This window comes from Achroia grisella, unplaced genomic scaffold, assembly GCF_030625045.1.
Source record: "Achroia grisella isolate CSIRO2021 unplaced genomic scaffold, CSIRO_AGI_Agris_v1 utg1080, whole genome shotgun sequence".
NCBI classification, from domain to species: domain Eukaryota; kingdom Metazoa; phylum Arthropoda; class Insecta; order Lepidoptera; family Pyralidae; genus Achroia; species Achroia grisella.
Window position 1 is genome coordinate 585,622 of NW_026712570.1, and position 21,878 is coordinate 607,499.

Here is a 21,878-nt window from a genome sequence, read left to right on the forward strand (position 1 = left end):
TTTTTCTTTCTTTCTTGCTCACTCGGCCTCGGTGGTCTAGTGGTTTAATACACCGCCTTACTTCCGATGGTCACGGGTTCGACTCCTCGCACGGCCCAAACATTTGTATTCATCAGTATGATTGTTTGTGTCGGTCTGGGTGTTTTCTATGTATAAAATGTATGTATTTTAAAAAAATCTATGTATTTGTATCAGTTACCTAGTACTCATACCACAAGCTTTAGCTAGCTTAACTTGGGTCTAGATGGCGCTACGTGAATTGTCCTGAGATTATTATTATTCTTCTTGTGATGAGTCTGCGTTCCGAATGAGTGGTAGAATCAAAATATGACTATTCAAAAGTGCTTGTAACGAGTTTATTTGAATAAAGATTATTTCTATTTCTATTTCTATTCATAATTGTAACACAGCATGTCAATGTAAAGTGAAAATCAATATTAATGTTTACTTTGAACGTTTCCAGGTGCACCTGTACTTCTCGGCTCTCCCAGAAGACAAGGTTCCGTACGTGAACAGCGTCGGTGAACGGTACCGACTCAAGCAGCTGTTACAGCAGTTGCCACCGCAAGACAACGAGGTAACCGAAATAACTATCTTATTTATCACATACTAGGTACACGCACCGGCTTCGCACGGGTGTATATATTATGTAAACCTTCCTCTTGAATCATTCTATCTATTAAATAAAACTGCTTCAAAATCCGTAGATTGAAGATTTAAGCATAGGGACAGACAGAGACAGCGACTTTGTTTTATACTATGTAATAACCGGTCAACCTGACATGGTACATTGCTAGTATAATGATCATCAGTTTACATTATAACTATCCCATTTTCCCCCCAATATTTACTGATTTTGGTTTTTATGGGCATTGAATATTGTAATATATTTATATTTGTGTATATATACTAGACCAGGGTAGGCGAACCAATGGCACGCGTGCCATTGACGGAACGCGACAATATATATATACATATATATCATAAAACTGTTTGAAGAATCATTCTCATGCTATTTTAACAATATTTCCACCTACCTATGCCTGCGAGTCATTATTTTCAGAGATGAATACATAACTCGGTTAACCGTTTGACAGATGAATCCAGTTCAGCATGCATTTTGCTAAAAGTAACATCGATCTTATCAAGCCGTTTTATGACATAAATTATTTGTCATCTAACCTGCAGCAACAGAAGTCACACTAATTTTACAGTAATTTAATTTATGCGTGTAATGAAAACAATCCAAAATGTACCTCTTTTGTTTACTTTATTTCAAAGAGAGTTTTTATAGTATTTATTATTATTATTTTCCAAATAATCAGAAAGTCAAAATTATTTGGTGGATGGCACATACTAACAATCCTCATATTAAACATTTTTTGTAAAAAATGAGCATTGAATATTGTAATACATTTTATATATATTTACATTTGGGTATATGTATATTAATCTTATTTTTTTTGTTATCTTAAATATAATAAATTTATATGTATCTGTATATAGTTAAAAAACCCGCATGTTAATTTTTTGTTATGAGTAATGGAGGCTGCCTGAAAACCAGCGCTGTATAGGCACCTCATTAAGGTTGTGCTTATACCAGCAACAGCTGAGGCAGCTCCTATTGCCAACTTTCTATGTTATTGTTATTACTTATTGTAATTTGTATTATTAATCAAGGTGTTATGTTGGCAATAAATCAATTATCCATCTGTCATATTCCAGGTTCGGTACTGCCACGCGCTTTCAGACGAGGAAAGAAAGGAGCTGAGGTTGTTCAGCGCGCAGCGTAAGCGGGATGCCTTAGGCCGGGGACAGGCGAGGCAGCTTCACGCGCCGGCGCCGTGTGAGAGGGTGAGTACAACCAACCATATACTATATTCAGAACCGAGCAGCCAGAATCTTTGGTAATCAACGTCTATGTGACAGACTCGACCTATTGGTTATGCGGCGAGATATTGCATCTCTGTGCATTTTCTACCGCATATATCACGGGGAGTGTTCTGAGGAATTGTTCGGGTTAATACCAGCTGCTGAGTTTCATCACCGTACCACCCGCCAGAAACTGAAATACCATCATGATCATCTGGATGAATAGCGGTCTTCCACAGTGCTGTTTTCTAGAAACTTTTTGCCTCGCACAACCACATTGTGGAATCACCTTCCAGCAATGGTATTTCCGAACCGATACGATATTGAAACCTTCAAGAAAAGAGCTTATTCCTTTTTAAAAGGCAGGCAACGTACTTGCAATTCCCCTGGTGTTGCGGGTGCTCATGGGCGGCGGTAATCACTTACCATCAGGTGAGCCGCATGCTCGTTTGTCCCCTGTGTTATAAAAAAAAATTAATTACATATTATATTTAATTAGTATGAAGGCATAATTATGCCAGTCTTGACTCTGTGTCATGCACTTGACCTGTACGGCAATTACTAGTACTCTTATGTAAATTACTGTTAAGGAATTATTTTAACATTTTATTAAGACAGAAGAAATGTATTTTCTATTATTTATTAATATATAGGTATCATCATCTGCTTCTTCCTTATCCCATTTATTTGTGGTCGTCGTAATATGTTTTTTTCTTCCATTCATCCCTGTTCGCAGTCATCTCGTTATTCACTCCCTTTCTTATCATCTTTCACACAGTCCATCCATCTCTTTTTCGGTCTTCCTCCGCCCTTATAACCATCCACATTTATATGTAACATTAAATATAATTTAGACTATATGTAGAAGATTATCTTAAAGAAGGATTACATGTGATTAAATTATTAATATAAATGGATGAAAAAGAAGATGACGGTAGAAAGAAATTGATTGTGTAAAAGATGACATGTATAAAAGGAGAGTAAGCTCAGATGTCACAACTGATAGGAATCTGTGGAAGATTTTTTTTTTCTATTTAAATTTAGGGACCTTACCATCTAAATACATGCCAGTCCCATTGTACCCGAAAACTAATCACTCCATTACCTCACCGTGAAAGAAGATGAGATGACATGCTGCGCCGACCACAAATAATGGGACAATGGCAAAGCACTCATGATGTATATATAATATGTTATAACAAATATAATGTTGTTAATTAATTTTATATTCTCTGGTAACTTTATAATGTGTCGTTGCCTTTATATGTAGTGACGTAAATTTTTAGAATTAGTCTGTTGTTATTTGCGAAAGCCCGTCAGTGGCTTAGTATGACGTTTACATTGATTATTATTTTTATTTAAGACTAGCTGTTCCCGCGACTTCGTTCGCGTGGAATTTTCCTTTATTTTTCTAAAATAAAACAATATTTCTAAAATAAAAGTAGCCTAAGTTACTACTTATTACATTAGCTACCTGCCAAAAAAAGTCCCGTCAAAATTGGCCCAGCCATTTCAGAGATTAGTCGGAACAAACAGACAGACAGAGAACAATTAAAAAAAAATATTATTTTGGTGTAAGTACCATATTTATATTCATATGCATGTAGCAAAAAACGATTATTTCAATATTACAAACAGATATTCCAATTTTATTTATAGGTATAGATGTATAGCTATACTTTTTTGATATTTTTTTTATAAATAATAATAGTAATCTCAGGACAATTCACACAGCGTCATCTAGACTACAAGTTAAGCTAGCTAAAACGTGTGTTATGGGTACCAGATAACTGATACATATACATAGATGAGAAAAAACACAGACCGATACAAACAATCATACTCATGAATATAAATGTTTGCACCGTGCCAAGAATCGAACCCGTAAAGCGATGTACTAAACCGCTAGACCAGGTCGTCAAGTTTAGCTATTGAACTGTTATTTTCTTAATTTGTAAAAAAATATAACAAAAAACTTCATAGTTTGTAATGTTTGTAAATCTTTGTAACTTAAAAAATCTTGTAACTCTAAGTGTTCATTAAATGTCTGGCCACGTTGTGAACTGTCAACTGTGAAAGCTCCAATTTATCTAAATACAGCGGTATTAACACGGCGACGTTGCTATTTTATCGTTATCCTGCACAATTTAGGGTATGATCACGCTAAACATAGATAAGCGGAAAGAAAAGCGGATAAGTTGAAATAAAAACAACTTAGATATGGATCAGCTGTAGTTAGATAGAATAGACTAAAATAGAAAATCATTTATTCAAGTAAACTAAATTTAAACACTCAATTTTTTTAATCTACCGCTCATTCATAAAGCTGTCTCATCACAAGAAGAACGAGCAAGAAACTTATGTGTTGCTCTTTTAAATAATCCTTGTAAGTTTACATTTACAAGTCGAAACGTGTGAACACAAACTACCAACCAGCACTAATTTATTAGGGTCAAATATATATATACAATAAGATTAAATCAGTCGTAGTAATAAGAGCAGACCAGTCTACAAGCAGCATTCGTTCACGAGTATGACGGATGACTCAGCCATCACTGCGCTCGACCATATTTTAGGGAGTCCAATGACCCTGAAAGAAAATCATTTATTCAAGCATATATTCATTGAAGCACTTTTGAATAGTCATCACATGTTTTTTAATCGACCGCTCATTCGGAAAGCTGTCTCATCACAAGAAGAACAAGGAAGAAACTTGTGTGTTGCTCTTTTAAATAATTTTATTGTTACTTTACATATGTAATGTAGGGCTATAATAAACGTTATCTAACTTTACTTCTATAATGGCTGTATCTCGTGACTCTGCCTGAGTTAATTCCAATAAAATTAACACTTTATATATCTAGATTATGATCTATCTGAGTACCAAATTTTATTCAAATCCATACAGTAGTTATTGAATGAAAGATTAGGTAACATCAGACTTTCTATACAATATCACGAACTTTTATTCATATAATTATGTTAGTATTCATAGCTGGTTATAAATAACAAGCCACAGCTCCAGCTCAGCTCTTGTTTTATTTAAGGAAACACATTATATTGTCCGTGTGGTAAAAATAAATGAATTGTTGGAAATAAAAATTGCTAAAAGTTATTGTCCTTATTGGTCCAAAATTGATCCAACCGTTTTGAATATTAGCAAAAATAAACAGACAGAAATTTATAGAAATTAACTTATTGATGTAAATATCGAATATATCTAGTTACATATGTATTTAGTGAGACTCTATTAATTTTGAAATTACAAAACAATATTTTTTCACATATATTTTACAAATGGACATTTCAATTTTATTTATTTGTATAGCTTATCTAAATCTTAATAACATTATAAGCGCAAAAGTTTGTAAGTATGTATGTTTGTTATTCTTTCACGCAAAAACTACTGAACGGATTTTCATAAAATTTTACAGTAATATAGCTTATACATCAGAATAAGATATTTAGTATATATATAGTTAGTATATATATATTATGTATCTTATTATAATATTAACACAAATAGATCCTTTCCGCCCCGCTACCTGCCCCGCTATCCGCCGTTCACATAGTCCGAACCGCGTCGTGTTTTCCCTCGGTAGGTAACATTTTAATCCGACTGAACATAAATCATATGGAACCCTCCTGTCTGCTGCAATTGATACAGCCAAGTTTTTGCTTTACTTCCCCGCCTGCTACCATCGCCAATATTGGGGTAACACGTTTGTTTTTCCAAAATATTGAGTGTAAGGGTTGAAAAGGTTGTTTGCTTATTAATCAGTTTTGAATGAAGTCACGTGCTACAACGAGTCGAGGTTATATAAAAAACTATTTTTTTAATATTATTTGAATGGCAAACAAGGTTGCAAGGTTGGCTATGGTACAGCACGTTCCATCCGGTAGGCGTGAGCCTAAAGCGAAAGTGCAAGCTCAAATAGTACCTTCACTCAAAAGTGACATTATTCAAGTCAGGACTTGAAAGACTCAGTGTTGTAAGAGGCAGGAGAAATGGACGCTGGTAGAGAGTTCTACTCCTTAGCTGCTCGCATAAGGAAAGATGATGCAAAACGGTTGATTCGAGCTGGAATGCCAACAGTGTATGGGTGGAGCCACTTTGTACGTTGATGGAACGGTGCTGGAGGAATGAGGTTCTGCAGTTCTTGAGCACATTCGCCAAAATGGAGCCTAGCACCGATAGACAAGCCACTTTACGTCGGTGATTAAGACTTTGAAGCCTTAAAAATATATATATACATACACAAAACAAATAAAAGCTTTAAAAAATACAATCCAATTGAAGATATCTCCCTTAAAATTTTGCATTCCCGCGCGGAGCTGCCCAAGTTTTTTAACAACTGCGAAATTTGTTAAGACGGAGTTATATTTAATTTCATTGCCACCCCAAATTAAGAGCAGTAATTAAACTTCCCGACTATTACAATCAAGTTCAGACAGAGCGCAGGTTCGATTCCCCCGTCGTGACGTTTGCTTTAATCGTCCCAACTTTAAAACGTTTTCGTTAATGTGTTTTTACGTTGATTTTTCTTTCCTGGAGAACGGTGGATAATTTGATTTTTTATTGGTTAAGTTATGGTAATATTTCTATTTTACGACAAGCTCTATGGTAGAATGGTAGTAAATCTTTAGATATACGAGATCCTAAGTTCGATTTTTATGCAGTCGGATTAATATATTTCTATATGTTGGTCACTTTATGCATATATCATATATATCACTTTTTATATGTACTAGCCACTCGCCCCGGTTTCGCACGGGTGTACATGTATTATACACATAAACGATCCTCTTGAATCACTATCTATTAAAAAAAACCGCTACAAAATCCGTTGCGTAGTTTTAAATGTTTAAGCATACATAGTGACGGACAGACAGCGACAGCGACTTTGTTTTATACTTAATGATATTCCAGAGTGATACCTTACCCTTAACACAAGTCCATCTTTATTATCTTCTTTCTATCTTTCTTCCTTACTAATATCATAAATGCGAAAGTAACTCTGTCTGCCTGTCTGTCTGTCCTGCTTTCACGCCAAAACTACTTAACCGATTTAAACTAAATTTGGTACACAGGTAGTCTACACCCTGAGAAAGGACGTAGGCTACTTTTTAATGTAAAAAAAGGGTTGTAAGGGGTTGAAAGTGAAGATGCAATGTTGTATGGAAGAATCGTCATTTCTGAAGCTAAAAGTTTGAAACTTATTTTTAGGCTGTTGATTAAATATGAATAAAGATGACATTCAAAGTATATAAATATTTTACCCATATGGGGATAAAATAGGGGTTGAAGGTTTATATTGAAATTCGTAATTTTTGAAGATAAAACGATTAAACTTTTTTCTTTGGCTTTTTGTAATTAGCCTAAATAATTAAAAATGCCATCAAAGGTCACTTTTCCACGCGGACGAAGTCACGGGCACAGCTAGTACTCTATATCATCATTTACTTCTTCCTTATCCCATTTATATGATGTCGTCGTAGTATGTTTTTCTCTTCCATTCATCTTTGTTCGCAGTCATCTTCTTATTTACTCCCTTTCTCACCATATCATCTTTCACACAGTTCATCCATCTCTTTTTCGGTCTTCCTCTACCCTTATAACCATCCACATTCATATGTAACACCTTACTTAAAATATTATCTAGTACTTTATAAATAATACAAAAACAACATTTTATAAGAATATGTCTAACCAAAAGCGAGTATACAGCTAAATATAAACTCAATAGACAATCTAAAATTAATTGAAAGCAGATGCCATTCGTAATCACTGAAGAATCTGCCACAACGAAAATCTCTACAAACTGTCTAATAATGAAAGTAATGAAATTTCACAAATTCCAAAACCTACGTCGCACGAAGTTATTAAAATTTACACTGTCGGAACTTGCGGTGCTTTGATGCGACCCCCTTCGAACCCCCTCGGCCAATTAGCGATTAATGTAGTGGAAATACTTTCAGCCCACCAATCTTATCGTCTACTCGCCGCACTCTTTGATTTTAAGATCTCCCGCGTGTCCATTGTTCATACGACACGATTAATTTTATACTTACTTTACGACCTCGGTGGTCTTTTCTACCGCTTTACGACCGAGCGATTCCTCGCACGGCACAAACATTTGTATTCATGAGTATGATTGTTTGTATCGGTCTGGGTATTTTCTGTGTATAATATGTATGTATTTACGAAAAAAAAAATCTATGTATTTGTATCAGTTATCTAGGACACATAACACAAGCTTTAGTTAGCTTAACTTGGGTCTAGATGGCGCTGTGTGAATTGTCCTGAGATTATTATTATTATTACTTATTTGCAAAGTAATAAATGTCTTATTTTACTAATAAACGTGAAAGTTTATAACCATGGATGAATGGATGATGATGATGCAAGTTTACAGTGATATAACTTATATATCAGAACTAGCTTTTGCCCGCGGCGTCGCTCGCGTTAATTTATCCCCTTAGCGGTGGAATTTCTCAAAATCCTTTCTTAGGGGAAGCCTACGTTATAGTAGCTTTATGTATGCAAAGTCTCAGCCCGATTGGTTTAAAATTGACAAAGTTTCATACAAACTTTCATCCCCTATTTTATACCCTAGGGGGTAGAATGAATGAAAATCCTTTCTTAGCGGTTGCCTACGTCATAACATCTACCTGCATGCCAAATTTCAGCCCGATCCGTCCAGTGGTTTGGGCTGTGCGTTGATAGATCACTATGTCAGTCACCTCTGAGTTATATACATATATTTAGATGCTAGCTAGTCTCATCTATAATTTTTCGCAATGTCTTGTGTCTATCAAGTGGCTGAGAACACTTTCATTATCTCAGCTAAGATGAATTATTAACATGTCGGTGTAGTGAAGCTTGGTACTCTGAATGTACACTACTGAAGTCTGAATAATGATATGGTAAGCACAGTTTGTTTGCTCTCTGCTTAGAAATAACTCACTTCACTCTCCCTAGTAACTATTTAATTGAATTAGTGCTAATTGGTGGTTTGTATTCACACACTTAAACTTAAAAATGTAAAGTAATAATAAAATTATTTAAAAGAGCAACACGCAAGTTTCTTGCTCGTTCTTCTTGTGATGAGACAGCTTTCCGAACGAGCGGTAGATTAAAAAAAATGTAATGACTATTCAAAAGTGCTTCAATGTAAGTTTATTTGAATAAATGATTTTCTATTCTATTCTATTCTATTCTATTCTCGGTCCGTCTATGTCTATATATGTCAGTCAGTCACCTTTGAGTTATATATATTTAGAGACGTCATTTATGACGGGTGACAATGCGAACAAGACTAGTCTAGCGCTTGTCGCTAGAGTGGTTTTAATGACCGCGAGTGGTACTCGTTTGGTCGAATTTAGCGCCCTCTCTATTGCGAATGGTATCTGAAGTGGAACTGATTTTACTTTTGAAAATGCATTTGGTTTTAATGTTTAAGGACTTTCTTAGTCAAAGGATTTTTAAGATACTTGCACCGATAGTCGTCCGTTTTTTATTTTAAGATGACAATAAAAAGGGGCATACCGCCTTAATTCTGATGGTCGCGGATTCGAATCCTTGCACAATACAAACATTGTTTGTTTTTAATTCTTTATTGTACAAAATATTAATAGATACATATGTCTTAAAAAATAAATAGATGGTACAATGGCGGACTTATCCCAAAAGAGGGATTTCTTCCAGTCAACCTTTGAGTGACTGAAAGGAATTGTGGAGTGGTGGATATAAGTACAATAAGAAAATACGCGTCGAAAAGCAATATATATAAAAATATAGTACAAGAAATAATAGTGAATCTACTTCTAACATTTGTATGATTGTTTGTTGTAGTTGCTGATGTAAATAGTTAAATACATTTCTTTTTGGAACTACACAGAGAACACCAGACAAGCAATCATCTTCATTGATTCATTAATATAAATGTTTACACCATGGGTCGAACCCGCGACTATCGTAAAGCAGAGTGCTAAACCGACGTACGTCGGTCCCCATAGAACATTATTTTTTTTATATAGATTTAGATATATGTCAGTTACTTGCTGCTTGCATCATATTATGTTTTTTTTTATTCTAGTAGGTGGCACTAGAATAAAAAACCCTTTCTCTTTTCTCCTTTGCCCAAAGGTTGTCTGGAAGAGGTTGCATAAGCGATAAGCCCGCCTTTTGTGCTCTCCTAATTTTAATTATTGTAATTTTCCTAGTCCAGTAAAGAGTATATTAATAAATAAACATATATATATATATATATATATTGTCAAGTAAAAATAAACATTATAACTAATGCGCATGAGATGAAACAAACTATAAGCATTCTTATGTAAAATGTGAATACTATAACCTAGTGTTTTGAGTAGTCATGCTCACTAAAATGTCCAGACTTGTGGCGGCGTGGTGGGCCGGGTCATTGGGCTCCCTAAAATATGGTCGAGCGCAGTGATGGCTGGCTCATCCGTCATACTCGTGAACGGGTGCTGCTTGTAGGGACTGGTCTGCTCTAATCACTATGACTGATTTCCTCTTATTAATTGTTTAACCAGTTGGTTATATATTCAATATTTTTTCTATTTGAGTATTTAATTGAATTAGTGCTAATTGGTGGTTTGTATTCACACACTTAAACTTAAAAATGTAAAGTAATAATAAAATTATTTAAGTTTCTTGCTCGTTCTTCTTGTGATGAGACAGCTTTCCGAACGAGCGGTAGATTAAAAAATGTAATGACTATTCAAAAGTTCTTCAATGTAAGTTTATTTGAATAAATGATTTTCTATTCTATTCTATTCAAACAATCTGTAAAGTTCTTGGATCGTTAATTCCCATGGTACAAAACAGATGGCGCTATACACCAATATATGTACAGGTGAAACGGGGTCGCAGAAACAATTAGTTTAATGTTTCTCGGTAAGTTGTTTTGTTAACCTGTTGTTTTGTATCTAACAATTTTATTGTGCACTATATGTAATAAAGTAAATTATATGGTGAATCACAAATATATCACTAAACTAAGTATAATTGCGCTGCATGCCGTCGGCCCAGTAAAAATGTAACAAAATTAAATACAATGAAATTCTTGTCTCGAATAGAAATATAGATATTTTCCATTCAACGCTGGTCCAGTTCCGGAGACAATTAAATTTCCACCGCAAAGAGACAAATTATATTTAACATTGTACCAATTTTCTTTTCTTTAATATAAATAAAATTCTGTTAACATGATAATTTATTGCATTACGTAGTTATATATCATTTTCTGTTTAGTTTACTTTTTATTATATAACCTTATCTAATTATCTTAAGGCATACATAGTGTTGGATTACAATCCAGTTCTGTACCGAACTACACGCTCCTATTATATTATTATATTGACTGTAATCTGTTTAAAATAAATAAATAAAAATTATTAAATTGAATTTCACTCCTAATACTAGCGAGCGTACACCGATAGCGCAACCGCTGTATTGAAAGGAGATCCAATATATTACTTTCCCGTTAAAAATTGTTCTGTAGGTATATTTCTGTTTTAAAAAATAAGTTTCATTGTTAGTCAAAAACATGTTTCTCTATTTGAAAGAAATAAGTTTCTTGTTGCGGGTAAAGTCAAATTCAAATTCAAAAATCATTTATTCATGTAGGACATTTTAGCCGCTTATGAACGTCAAGTTTTTACATTATAATTTTTTCCCTACCGTCCAGTTCGGTATATAGATCCAATTGAGAAAAACTGGCAAGAAACTCAATTAAATTACTTTTTTTTTTAATTCCAGTTTATTTGCAATGCATAGGTATTTATATAGGTGTCTATGTCTAACATTAAATGAAAATCCCGTACATGAACAACTATTGCCATGCACGCTCGTCATTCAAGTAATCGTTTAGTGAATAAGCTTTAATCGCGTACTAAACAAAATCTAAGTAATCAGTAACCCACTATCACATAGTTATTTAATTAAACAATAATATTAACATGAAACTCATATAAATCAGAGATAAAATCTGACGGTAGTTGGCTGCAAGGCGCCGCGCCACATGTGGTTAGAGAACGGTCTATTAACTGTAGCCCTGCGGTGTACTCGAGCTGTACTGGGGTGAGTTAATTGCCTTCAATGCCCATTAAAACCGTCTTTATTTTGCTTGTGAAATATCTGATTAGTAATCAATAGTTTCTGCCTAAATTTTTATTACTTACACTCTTTATTCCACCAGTTATCTATTCATATAAATAAAATTGGAGTGGCTGTTTGTAATATTGAAATAACCGTTTTTTACTACATGCATATGAATATAAATATGGTATATACACTAAAATAACGTTTTTTACAATTTTTGTCTGTCTGTCTGGCTGTTTGTTACGGCTAATCTCTGAAATGGCTGGACCAATTTTAACGGGACTTTTTTTGGCAGGCAGCTAATGTAATAAGGAGTAAATTAAGCAACTTTTAGTTTAGAAAATAAAGTTAAATTACACGCGGACAAAGTCGCGGGAAGAGCTTATAGATAATATAAATAATTAAATTAATAAGTATACACAAACTGATACAAAATAAGACTGTTCCATACTACGTTTGGGTAGAATAAGTATTCCAAAAATGCTCGCAAGGCAAAAGTATAATCTTAGATATAAAATTCTCGTGTCACAATGTTAGTTGCCATACTCCTCTGAAACCGCTTGACAGATTTTTATGATATTTTATATACATATTCAGTAGGTCTGAGAATCGGCTACTATTTTTCATACCCCTAAGTGATAAGGGTTGTCCACCTTTAACATTTTTTTTTTGACAATGCATATTTATTTTTTATAATATAGTGGCACTAAAAATACATACAATCCTACATTTTCATTAGTTACGCGTTATACTAGTTGTTACTTACGGCATCTTTGGGAATGAAAGAAATTACAATATATTCTTAAAAAAAAAATCACTAAGTAATATACCTATGTGTAATCTTGCAAACAAAATATATGATTTTGCCAAGCTAAAGTTCCATCAAAAAAGCAAGAGCACTTATTATAATTATACACAGCTTTACACCTGGCAATGTCTGAAACTGAGCTCATAAATACAATTTTCCCCAACTTTCCGCGAGATACATCGGGAAACTTGTGGCGCCCTCTGTTATTGGAGTTATGATTTATCGTGCAATATAATGAGCACGTGTCATCAACAGATGGCGCTACGAGTTGTTTATTGGAATCTGGCGAATTTATTACGTGGGGTGGGCAGATAAACAATAAATAATATCACTGAAAGAGGGTTATTATTTGAGCAATGACAAGGATTTCAGCTATCTTTTGTCACGGTTTTGTACGAATTGCGAACTTATTTTTATTATAAAAAGACGTATTATTAATTATCTAAATATATATAACTCAAAGGTGACTGACTGACATTGTGATCTATCAACGCACAGCCCAAACCACTGGACGGATCGGATTGAAATTTGACATGCAGGCAGATGTTATGACGTAGGCATCCGCTAAGAAAGGATTTTGATGAATTATATAGGGGATAAAATAGGGGATGAAAGTTTGTATGAAACTTTGTCAATTTTAAACCGATCGGGCTGAGAGTTTGCATGCATAACGCTACTATGACGTAGGCATCCCCTAAGCAAAGATTTTGATAAATTCCACCCCTAAGGGGATAAATTAACGCAAACGAAGTCGCGGGAAAAAGCTAGTATAATATAAAAGAGTGTACTGTGGTATACTGTCTTTATTAAGAAGTTATCATTTTACAAAGAATGAAAGTTTGTTTCCAATAAACTACCAACATGTAATAATATAAAATCACTATTGTCTGTACGTAATAAACCACAAAATATAGAAGAGAAAGTAAATATTAATATTGCACTAAGAATTTCCAATTTTCTTATATCAAATGGTGAGCCTAGCATTTTTAGAACAACATTGAAAGAGTTTAGTTGTGTATTAACAATTTGTTTTATTTTAAAATATATGTATATATATATGTTTTATTTTATAATAACATAATCAACTTGTATATATAAATATAAACAATATGGTGACTGTGACGACAACCAAAAATATTATGCATGTAAGTTTAAATCAGATTTTTATAAACGTTATTATTGAAGTTATAAAAAAATATTGCTGTAAACTGTATTAAAATCCATTGCGTAATTTAAAAGATATAAGTGAATAGACAGCGGCGCGAATCTGTTTTGAAATTATGTACTCGTAAATTTATTTATTTATTTCTAAAAGTTGCGATACACCAAATGTTTATTTAGTATTAATATAAAAGCCTTTCTATTTCAACATTTTTGCTATATCTATTAATATCTCATAATTTTTCTCCTACATTTTGCTATTCTCAATAAAGTTATAAACGATTTTTATGTAGACTGCTAGAATTTACATACTAATCCAAACATTAGAAAAATACTTTAATCCAATATAGAAACTCTATATTAAAACATATTATTTATTGAAAAACAACATTAAAATATATATATAGTATAAGTTGAGGATTGCTCAATTCTATATATAATATATATTCAAACTTTTTAATGTAATTTGTTTTATATTAATTGTCTTATAAATAGTTTTACTGCCATCTACCGTACAGAGACTACAACTCTACACTCTTATTTCTCCAGTGTTTTAGAACGCAGTGTGATACTTAGTAGTGTTACTACGAAACAATAGATGGCGCCACCTAAAGATACAGGCACTCGCAACTAGATGTCGCTAGTAATCGCATTAATAAAAGTTTCACGCGTCCCAAAGAAAGTTTGTGGGTCCATTAATATTTTACATTCGTAATAAAAGCACCTTAAACCTTTCTGCGAAGGTGTGAAAATCATTTTTGTTCTTAGTATATTTTTTTATTCTGTTATTTAGGCGTGGGAACGGGTCAGGTAGTATACATTTATTCGTATAAAATGAGCGTCGTAAAAGTAGATAGGTAGGTACGGTGTAGTTGTATGGGTTTATTGTTGTTTTTCTTTGGTTGCATCACGTTCGCGGCGCTGCCATGGCGCATCGTAGGGCCGACGCGCGACGTGGCTTCACGCTTTTTCCTAACAGATTACCAACAACTTTTATTTCCATGAAACGACTATAGCGCTATATTTGGTAGATATATTTATTGCTAACTTATTGTATATCATACAAATACAAGTAGCTTTAATAAAATACATATATAATTGCAGTTAACTGGTTATTGTATCTAATATATATTTATTTACACATTTTAACTTTAACATGTATAGTTACAACAATTATCTAAATATATATAACTCAAAGGTGACTGACATAGTGATCTATCAACGCACACCCCAAACCACTGGACGGATCAGGCTGATTTTTGGCATGCAAGTAGATGTTATGACGTAGGCATCTGCTAGGGGATGAAAATGAAACTTCGTCAATTTTGATGAAATTAAAGCTACTATGACATAGGCTAAGAAAGGATTTTGATAAATTCCACCCCAAAAGGGATATATTAACGCGAGCGAAGGCGCCAGCAAAAGCTAGTTTACTATAAATGAGCAACACGTAACATTGATGTTCGGCTCCTGTTGGTCGTAGCGTGATGTTATTTAGCCTATAACATTCCTAGAATGGACTTTTTTTTTCGGACTACTCTAATGCTGTTGGCCGCAGCTGGCCTTTACAGCTTCACCGAACGTTAGGAGGCGAGTGTACATGGCACTCCAAACCCGCGGAAGGACTTATGGAGCGGCTGAAGGCCAGCTCCTGCCTGACGGATACGACTTTAGTCTGAGGGCACCACTAGGGCCTCGAACCTCGGCGCTCAGGCCGTCGTAATTTCGATCCCCGTTTATAATGGGCTTTTAATAAATGAGTTATATATGACTTTACGTGTGTAATATTCAAATTCAAAATATCTTTATTCATGTAGGTCCATTACAGACTTATGATATGTCAAATCTACCGTCAGTTCGGAATGGTATCGAGATGAGAAGAACTGACAAGAAACTCAGCTCGTATTTTTTTCAAATAATAGTGGAACATGTTTATAATAAATATAGTTTTTAAAATTCTACCAGTATATGCTATCGCAAAGAACAAAAATTTAATATAACCTGAACAGACCAGTCCCCACAAACTTTACCATTGTGTGCACAGTATATTTATAAGGCCTGGTTTTGGTCTAACGGTTGCACACCACGTTCCGACTGTCGCAGATTCGATCCGCGCACAGAACATTTGTATTCAGTATATCAATATGATTATTTGTGTCAGTCTGGGTTGGGTGTTTTCTATATATATTATATATATATGTGTTTTCAAAAAATGTATTGAAGTGTTTATGTCAGTTGTCTAGGACCCTTAATACGCAGCAGAGCTTCTGCTTACCTTAGAACTAGATAGTGTTGTGTGAATTTTCTTTGTTATTTTTTACTATTATTATATGTGAACTAAACGCAAAAAATTAAAAATAATGTTACAATATTAGTATTGATTAACAATATAGTCAAAATATTTGACGACCTCGGTGGTTTAGCGGTCCAGCACACCGCTTTACAACCGATGGTCGCGGGTTCGATTCCTCGCTCGGCACCAATATTTGTATTCATGAGTATGATTGTTCGTAGCGGTCTGGGTGTTTTCTATGTATAATATGTAGGTATGTATTTACAAAAAAATATCTATGTATATGTATCAGTTATCTAGTACCCATAACACACGCTTTAGCTAGCTTAACTTGGGTCTAGATGGCGCTGTGTGAATTGTCCTGAGATTATGATTATTATTATATTAAATCAAAATATTAAAAATTGTATTGCAGACGTTAGGGAAAAATTATAATATAAAAAAAATGTCGTTCATAAGCGGCTAAAATGGCCTACATGAATAAATATTTGATTTTGACACATGCTATGTCAATTTACGGTCAGTTCAGAGTGATTTCGAGCTGACAAAAACTGACAAGAAACTCAGCTCTTATTCTTTTCAAATGAGCTTGTACATTGAACATAGGATACTTTATACCCGCATCCACGCAACGCCGCAGTATTCAATTAGTCATTCATACAAACAGCCATAAAATGCCACGACGCATTTCTGGGTAAGCTATATATAGGCACATCGCTTTACGTCGTCCATTCATAAAATTGTTGGGTATGTTTGATCAATGACTGGCCATTGTAAAACGGGGCTTATGAAACTATATGTCTAAATTTATCTCCTGAATCATTAACAATGCCGGACGCGACTATATTAACGTGGATTTTTTTTATGGATGACTAGCTGTAACTTAAATTCCATCGCGACTTCGTCCGTGTGGAATTTAAGTTTATTTTTCTAAAATTTTTTTATTTTCTAAAATAAAAGTAGCCTAAGTTACTCTTTATTACATCAGCTACCTGCCAATAAAAGTCGCATCAAAACTGGTCCAGCCATTTCAGAGATTAGCTGGAACAAACTGACAGACAGACAAAAATTATAAAAAAAAATATTTTGGTGTATGTACCGTATGTATTTAAAAAACGGTTATATCAATATTACAAACAGACACTCCAATTTTATTTATATGTATAGATAATGATAACACCGCCTGCACTTAAACTACTAACTTGGGTCTAGATGGCGCTGCGTGAATTTTCCTGAGAATAGAATAGAAAATCATTTATTCAAATAAACTTAATTTAAGCACTTTTGAATAGTCATAACAATTTTTTTTATCTACCGCTATCTAGATTATTATTATTATCAAATAATAAAGGTCAAAATCTGGTACAAAATGATACGACATCTTCGTATCATTTTGTCACCAGATTTTGATTTTGATTTGAGAGATTTTGACCTATAGAATAATTGGTTCATATTCACGGCCACTATTTTCTAGTTTATCATGAATCCAAACTATTAAGTATAATTATGAATAAATCTTTTAATGTAAATAATTTAAATGTAAGTAAAAAAATATCTATACCATATTTTTTTATATAAGAACAGCATCCAAGTACCTTGTCCTTTGTTCTGGGCAGAATCTTCAAATATAAAAGTAGAATCGACAAAAAATCAATCAAAATATTTTTATTCATGTAGGTCTATTACAGACTCTTATTATATGTCAAATCTACCGTCAGTTCGGAATGATTTCGAGATGAGAAGAACTGATAACAAACTCGGTTCGTATTCTTTTCAAATAAATGTTGTACATGTTAACAATAATACACAGTCATTTAAATTCAGATTGGGAGAATAGAGTGACCACCAGCATATGATATTGCGAAATACAAAAAATCTAATCAGTGTTCGCAACCTGAACAGACCAGTCCCCACATGCAGCACCTGTTCGCGAGTATGACGGATGACTAAGTACGTTGAATCTAGAAATGACTATACAAAAACGTTTTAATTAAGTTTATTTAAAGAAGATAAGATTACACGAGCATTCCTTTTTTTCTTTTATTTCTTTTATAGACTATGATTGCATTTAAATTGATTGCGGCTAATAAAATTCATTACAGCAGTATACCCCAAAAAAATCTCTCGTCCTCAGTTTTTTTGGATAAAAAAAAAAACAATATTCAAATCATGAGGGAGGCTTTTTACCCTCCACACCTGCTGCCATCTGATGGAACAGCTTGTCCCATGCCTTTTATATGCATTACATAGACTTAAAAAAAGTAACTGATAATTTTATACTAGAAAATAGGAAAAATCAACATTAAAATATCAAAATTGATATTTGTTTGTGATTACAAGTAGCCAATAAATATTACTTAAAAATAAAATACTTCATTTCAAAAATGGAACATCAAACATAGAGTTACCATATTGATTTGTTTTTTTTTCTAAATATATACACAATATATATTACATTGTCTAAAAAAGTAACTGATAATTTTCTATTTGTAATAGGGACAATGAACATTAAAATTTCAAAATTAATATGTAGGTATTTGCGATTACAACAAGTCAATAAATTATTTCTTAAAAATAAAATGCATAATTTTGAAAATGGAACGTCGAATATAGGGATACCATATTGATTTGTTTTTTTTTGTACATAAAGAGCACATGCTTCTTCTCGTACATTCTGCGTTACTATTGATATTTAATATTATGTTATCTACGCTAATGAAGACATCAAGTGTGTTTACACAAATTTTTTTTATAAACAATAAAAAAATCTTTCAAATTCTATTACATTATACGAGAAATATTGTATGATGTGTGAATACCAAACAATGTCGAAACAAAAATGTTTTCTTAAAAATAAAATGCATTTCAAAAATGGAACGTCGCTTTGAATATAGAATTACTATAGACTTTGTTTCCTTTTTTTAGTCAATATAGAGACATCAATTTTTTCTCGTACTTTCCACGGCGTCACGAATAAAGACATCAAGTGTGCGAAACGATTTTTTATTTTATTAATATCACATTATGCAAATCTACTAAACAACATCAATATTTAGCCAATTATCATAAATTTAATATTCTAAACTAATTAAAAAGAAGACAATTTGAATATTATTTATACATTGTATTAAAAGTATATTCAACAAAATTGCAGCGCAGGATGTTTATGGGCCGGGCCATGTCTATGATTACGACTATATACCGAAACTACCTGTCCCCATCTGAAATCTATAGCCTATGTATTATACTGATGTATAAATCATATCATGCCATGTGTTCGTCGACCACTTTATATAATTTTTACAATCGTAGCATTATATATACATAACTTAATTATACAACAAAGAACCTAAAATTATCATCATCATCTGCTTCTTCCTTATTCCATTTATTTGTGGTCGTCGTAATATGTTTTTCTCTTCCATTCATCCCTGTTCGCAGTCATCTCGTTATTTACTTCCTTTCTTACCATATCATCTTTCACACAGTCCATCCATCTCTTTTTCGGCCTTCCTCTGCCCTTATAACCATCCACATTCATATGTAACACCTTTCTTAAAATATTATCCTCGTTCCTATGCATTATATGTCCATACCATGATGAAAGAACCTACAATTAAATAACATAAAAAAATAAATATATTAAATAAAATATATTATTAAAAGTAGTCCTTTTTTCCCAAGATATAGACAGTTTCCCCCTTTGAATGGCGAAATCATATTGTTGTAAAGTTTCATTAAAATTCATTCAGTAGGGTTTTCGTAAAAGAGTAACAAACATGTATCCATATACACTATCAAACTTGTGCGTTTTAATAATTGGCAATTTTTATTATGAGGGGTCCAGCGGTATCTAGACGTTTAGATAACCCCTTGATGTTCAAGTACTGGACGGTAATTTGTATATGTTTCAATCTACTATTGTATATGTTACATCTCTAAATTCTCTCAAAATTACAAGCACTCGGGCGTATCTGGTAAAACATAACGAGCCCAATCGAGCCGTGTTTTTTCTTATATGGAAAGTATACAAAATTGCACGTGCAACAAACTAGTAATTTGTTGTGAGCATGCGAAATTTCGACAGTGTTTCGTTTTGTTTGAGACGCCACTCAAAACCGCCGCTCCAGCCTATATTAATAATCGTTTCGTGTAAGTAGATCAGCTATTAAGATGAATTCTTATATAGAATACACTTTCGTTTTATTTCTTTACTAGCTGTTAATCGCAACTTCGTCCGCGTAGACTTTTCATGGAATAAATATTTAAAAATAAAATAAGTTTAAATTCAAAATATCTCTATTCATGTAGGTCTATTACAGACTCTTATGATATGTCAAATCTGCAGTTAGTTCAGAATGATTTCGAGAAGAACTGAAAAGAAACTCAGCTCGTATTCTTTTCAAACAAATCTTGTACATGTTTACAATAATACAGATACAAATAGCTTTAGTTACTCCTTCGTCCGCGTGGAATTGAACTATTTTTTATTAAAATATTTATTTAAAAGTAGCCTAAGTTACTCCTTATAATTATTAACTACTAGCCCGGATAAATCTGGTAGGAGCCTGATAGTGCAGCTTCAGATACACGTTCTAGTATAGAACGTACTGTAGTCCGACAATCATCTTAGCATATTTTTATAGATGACTGTAGACTACAACGCCATCTGGTTTGAGTGAGATAACCACCACAATATATTTTTATTTAATAAATATTATTTATGCTTATAAACTGTAAAGTAAGTATATAAATAGTAAAGATTAAATCTAATTATAATTATCACATAAAATGTATGGTCCAGAAGTTTGATATAATCATGTTCATTATTGAGTACAAGGTATAAGTTCTGATTTGACCATAACAGTCCCACCTGCCTACTGACTTTAAAAAGAACAACTATATTGTGTGCACAGACCAGGTCGGTTTAGATGCTCGAAATGAAAGATACATATAAGTGAAAGAAGAAATTTATAGTCTCTCGTTGCTGCTGCCGCCCCATAACATGTTCCGTGTATTCCTTGCCGTGCCGGGTCCATCGTGTAACAGAGCAAACTGCGAGCAGTTCCCGGACTTGTGGCCCGGGATATTAAAAAAATCGTTTACAGAAATTATAAGCAAACGATTATGAGACATTTCAATAAAATATTAAACTGATCGTTTTTCACATATTTTTGCACATAAACTACATAGTAATGGCAAGTTGTGTTCAACTAACAAATTCACGACAGATGTCCTGCGCGTGCGCACCGAGCGTCAGGGTTGTCACTATTTATAAACTTTTCACAGATTATGTCACTATCTACATACATCGAATTTGTCAGTCGCAGATATAAAGGCTTTCATAAAATACTAGCTGTAAAATTGCTTATTTGATATTCTGATGAACCTATATTATTGTAACGTTCCATTATATTCCGTTCAGTAGTTTTTGCGTGAAAGATTAAGAAACATCCATCCATCGATACTCCCAAACTTCCGCGTATATAACATTAGTAAGAAAAGTAAATAAGAAATTCTGTTGTTACTTTATTGCTGTTTCTAGTATTTTGCACTATAATTTAATTACTACCACGGACGACCTCGATGGTCTAGCGGTCTAGCACATCGCT

General features: G+C 33.3%; 1 protein-coding gene across 2 annotated transcripts in view; it reads left to right on the forward strand.

Annotated features, from left to right (window-relative positions):
- Positions 1 to 21,878, forward strand: part of LOC131842522 (protein prickle-like) — a 583,535-nt gene that overhangs the window by 435,545 nt on the left and 126,112 nt on the right. For both annotated transcript variants that reach the window (XM_059191084.1, XM_059191093.1), the window contains 2 exons: positions 464 to 577; positions 1,726 to 1,854. In XM_059191084.1, coding sequence (XP_059047067.1) covers positions 464 to 577; positions 1,726 to 1,854 — 243 coding nt within the window. The remainder of the gene's footprint in view (positions 1 to 463; positions 578 to 1,725; positions 1,855 to 21,878) is intronic.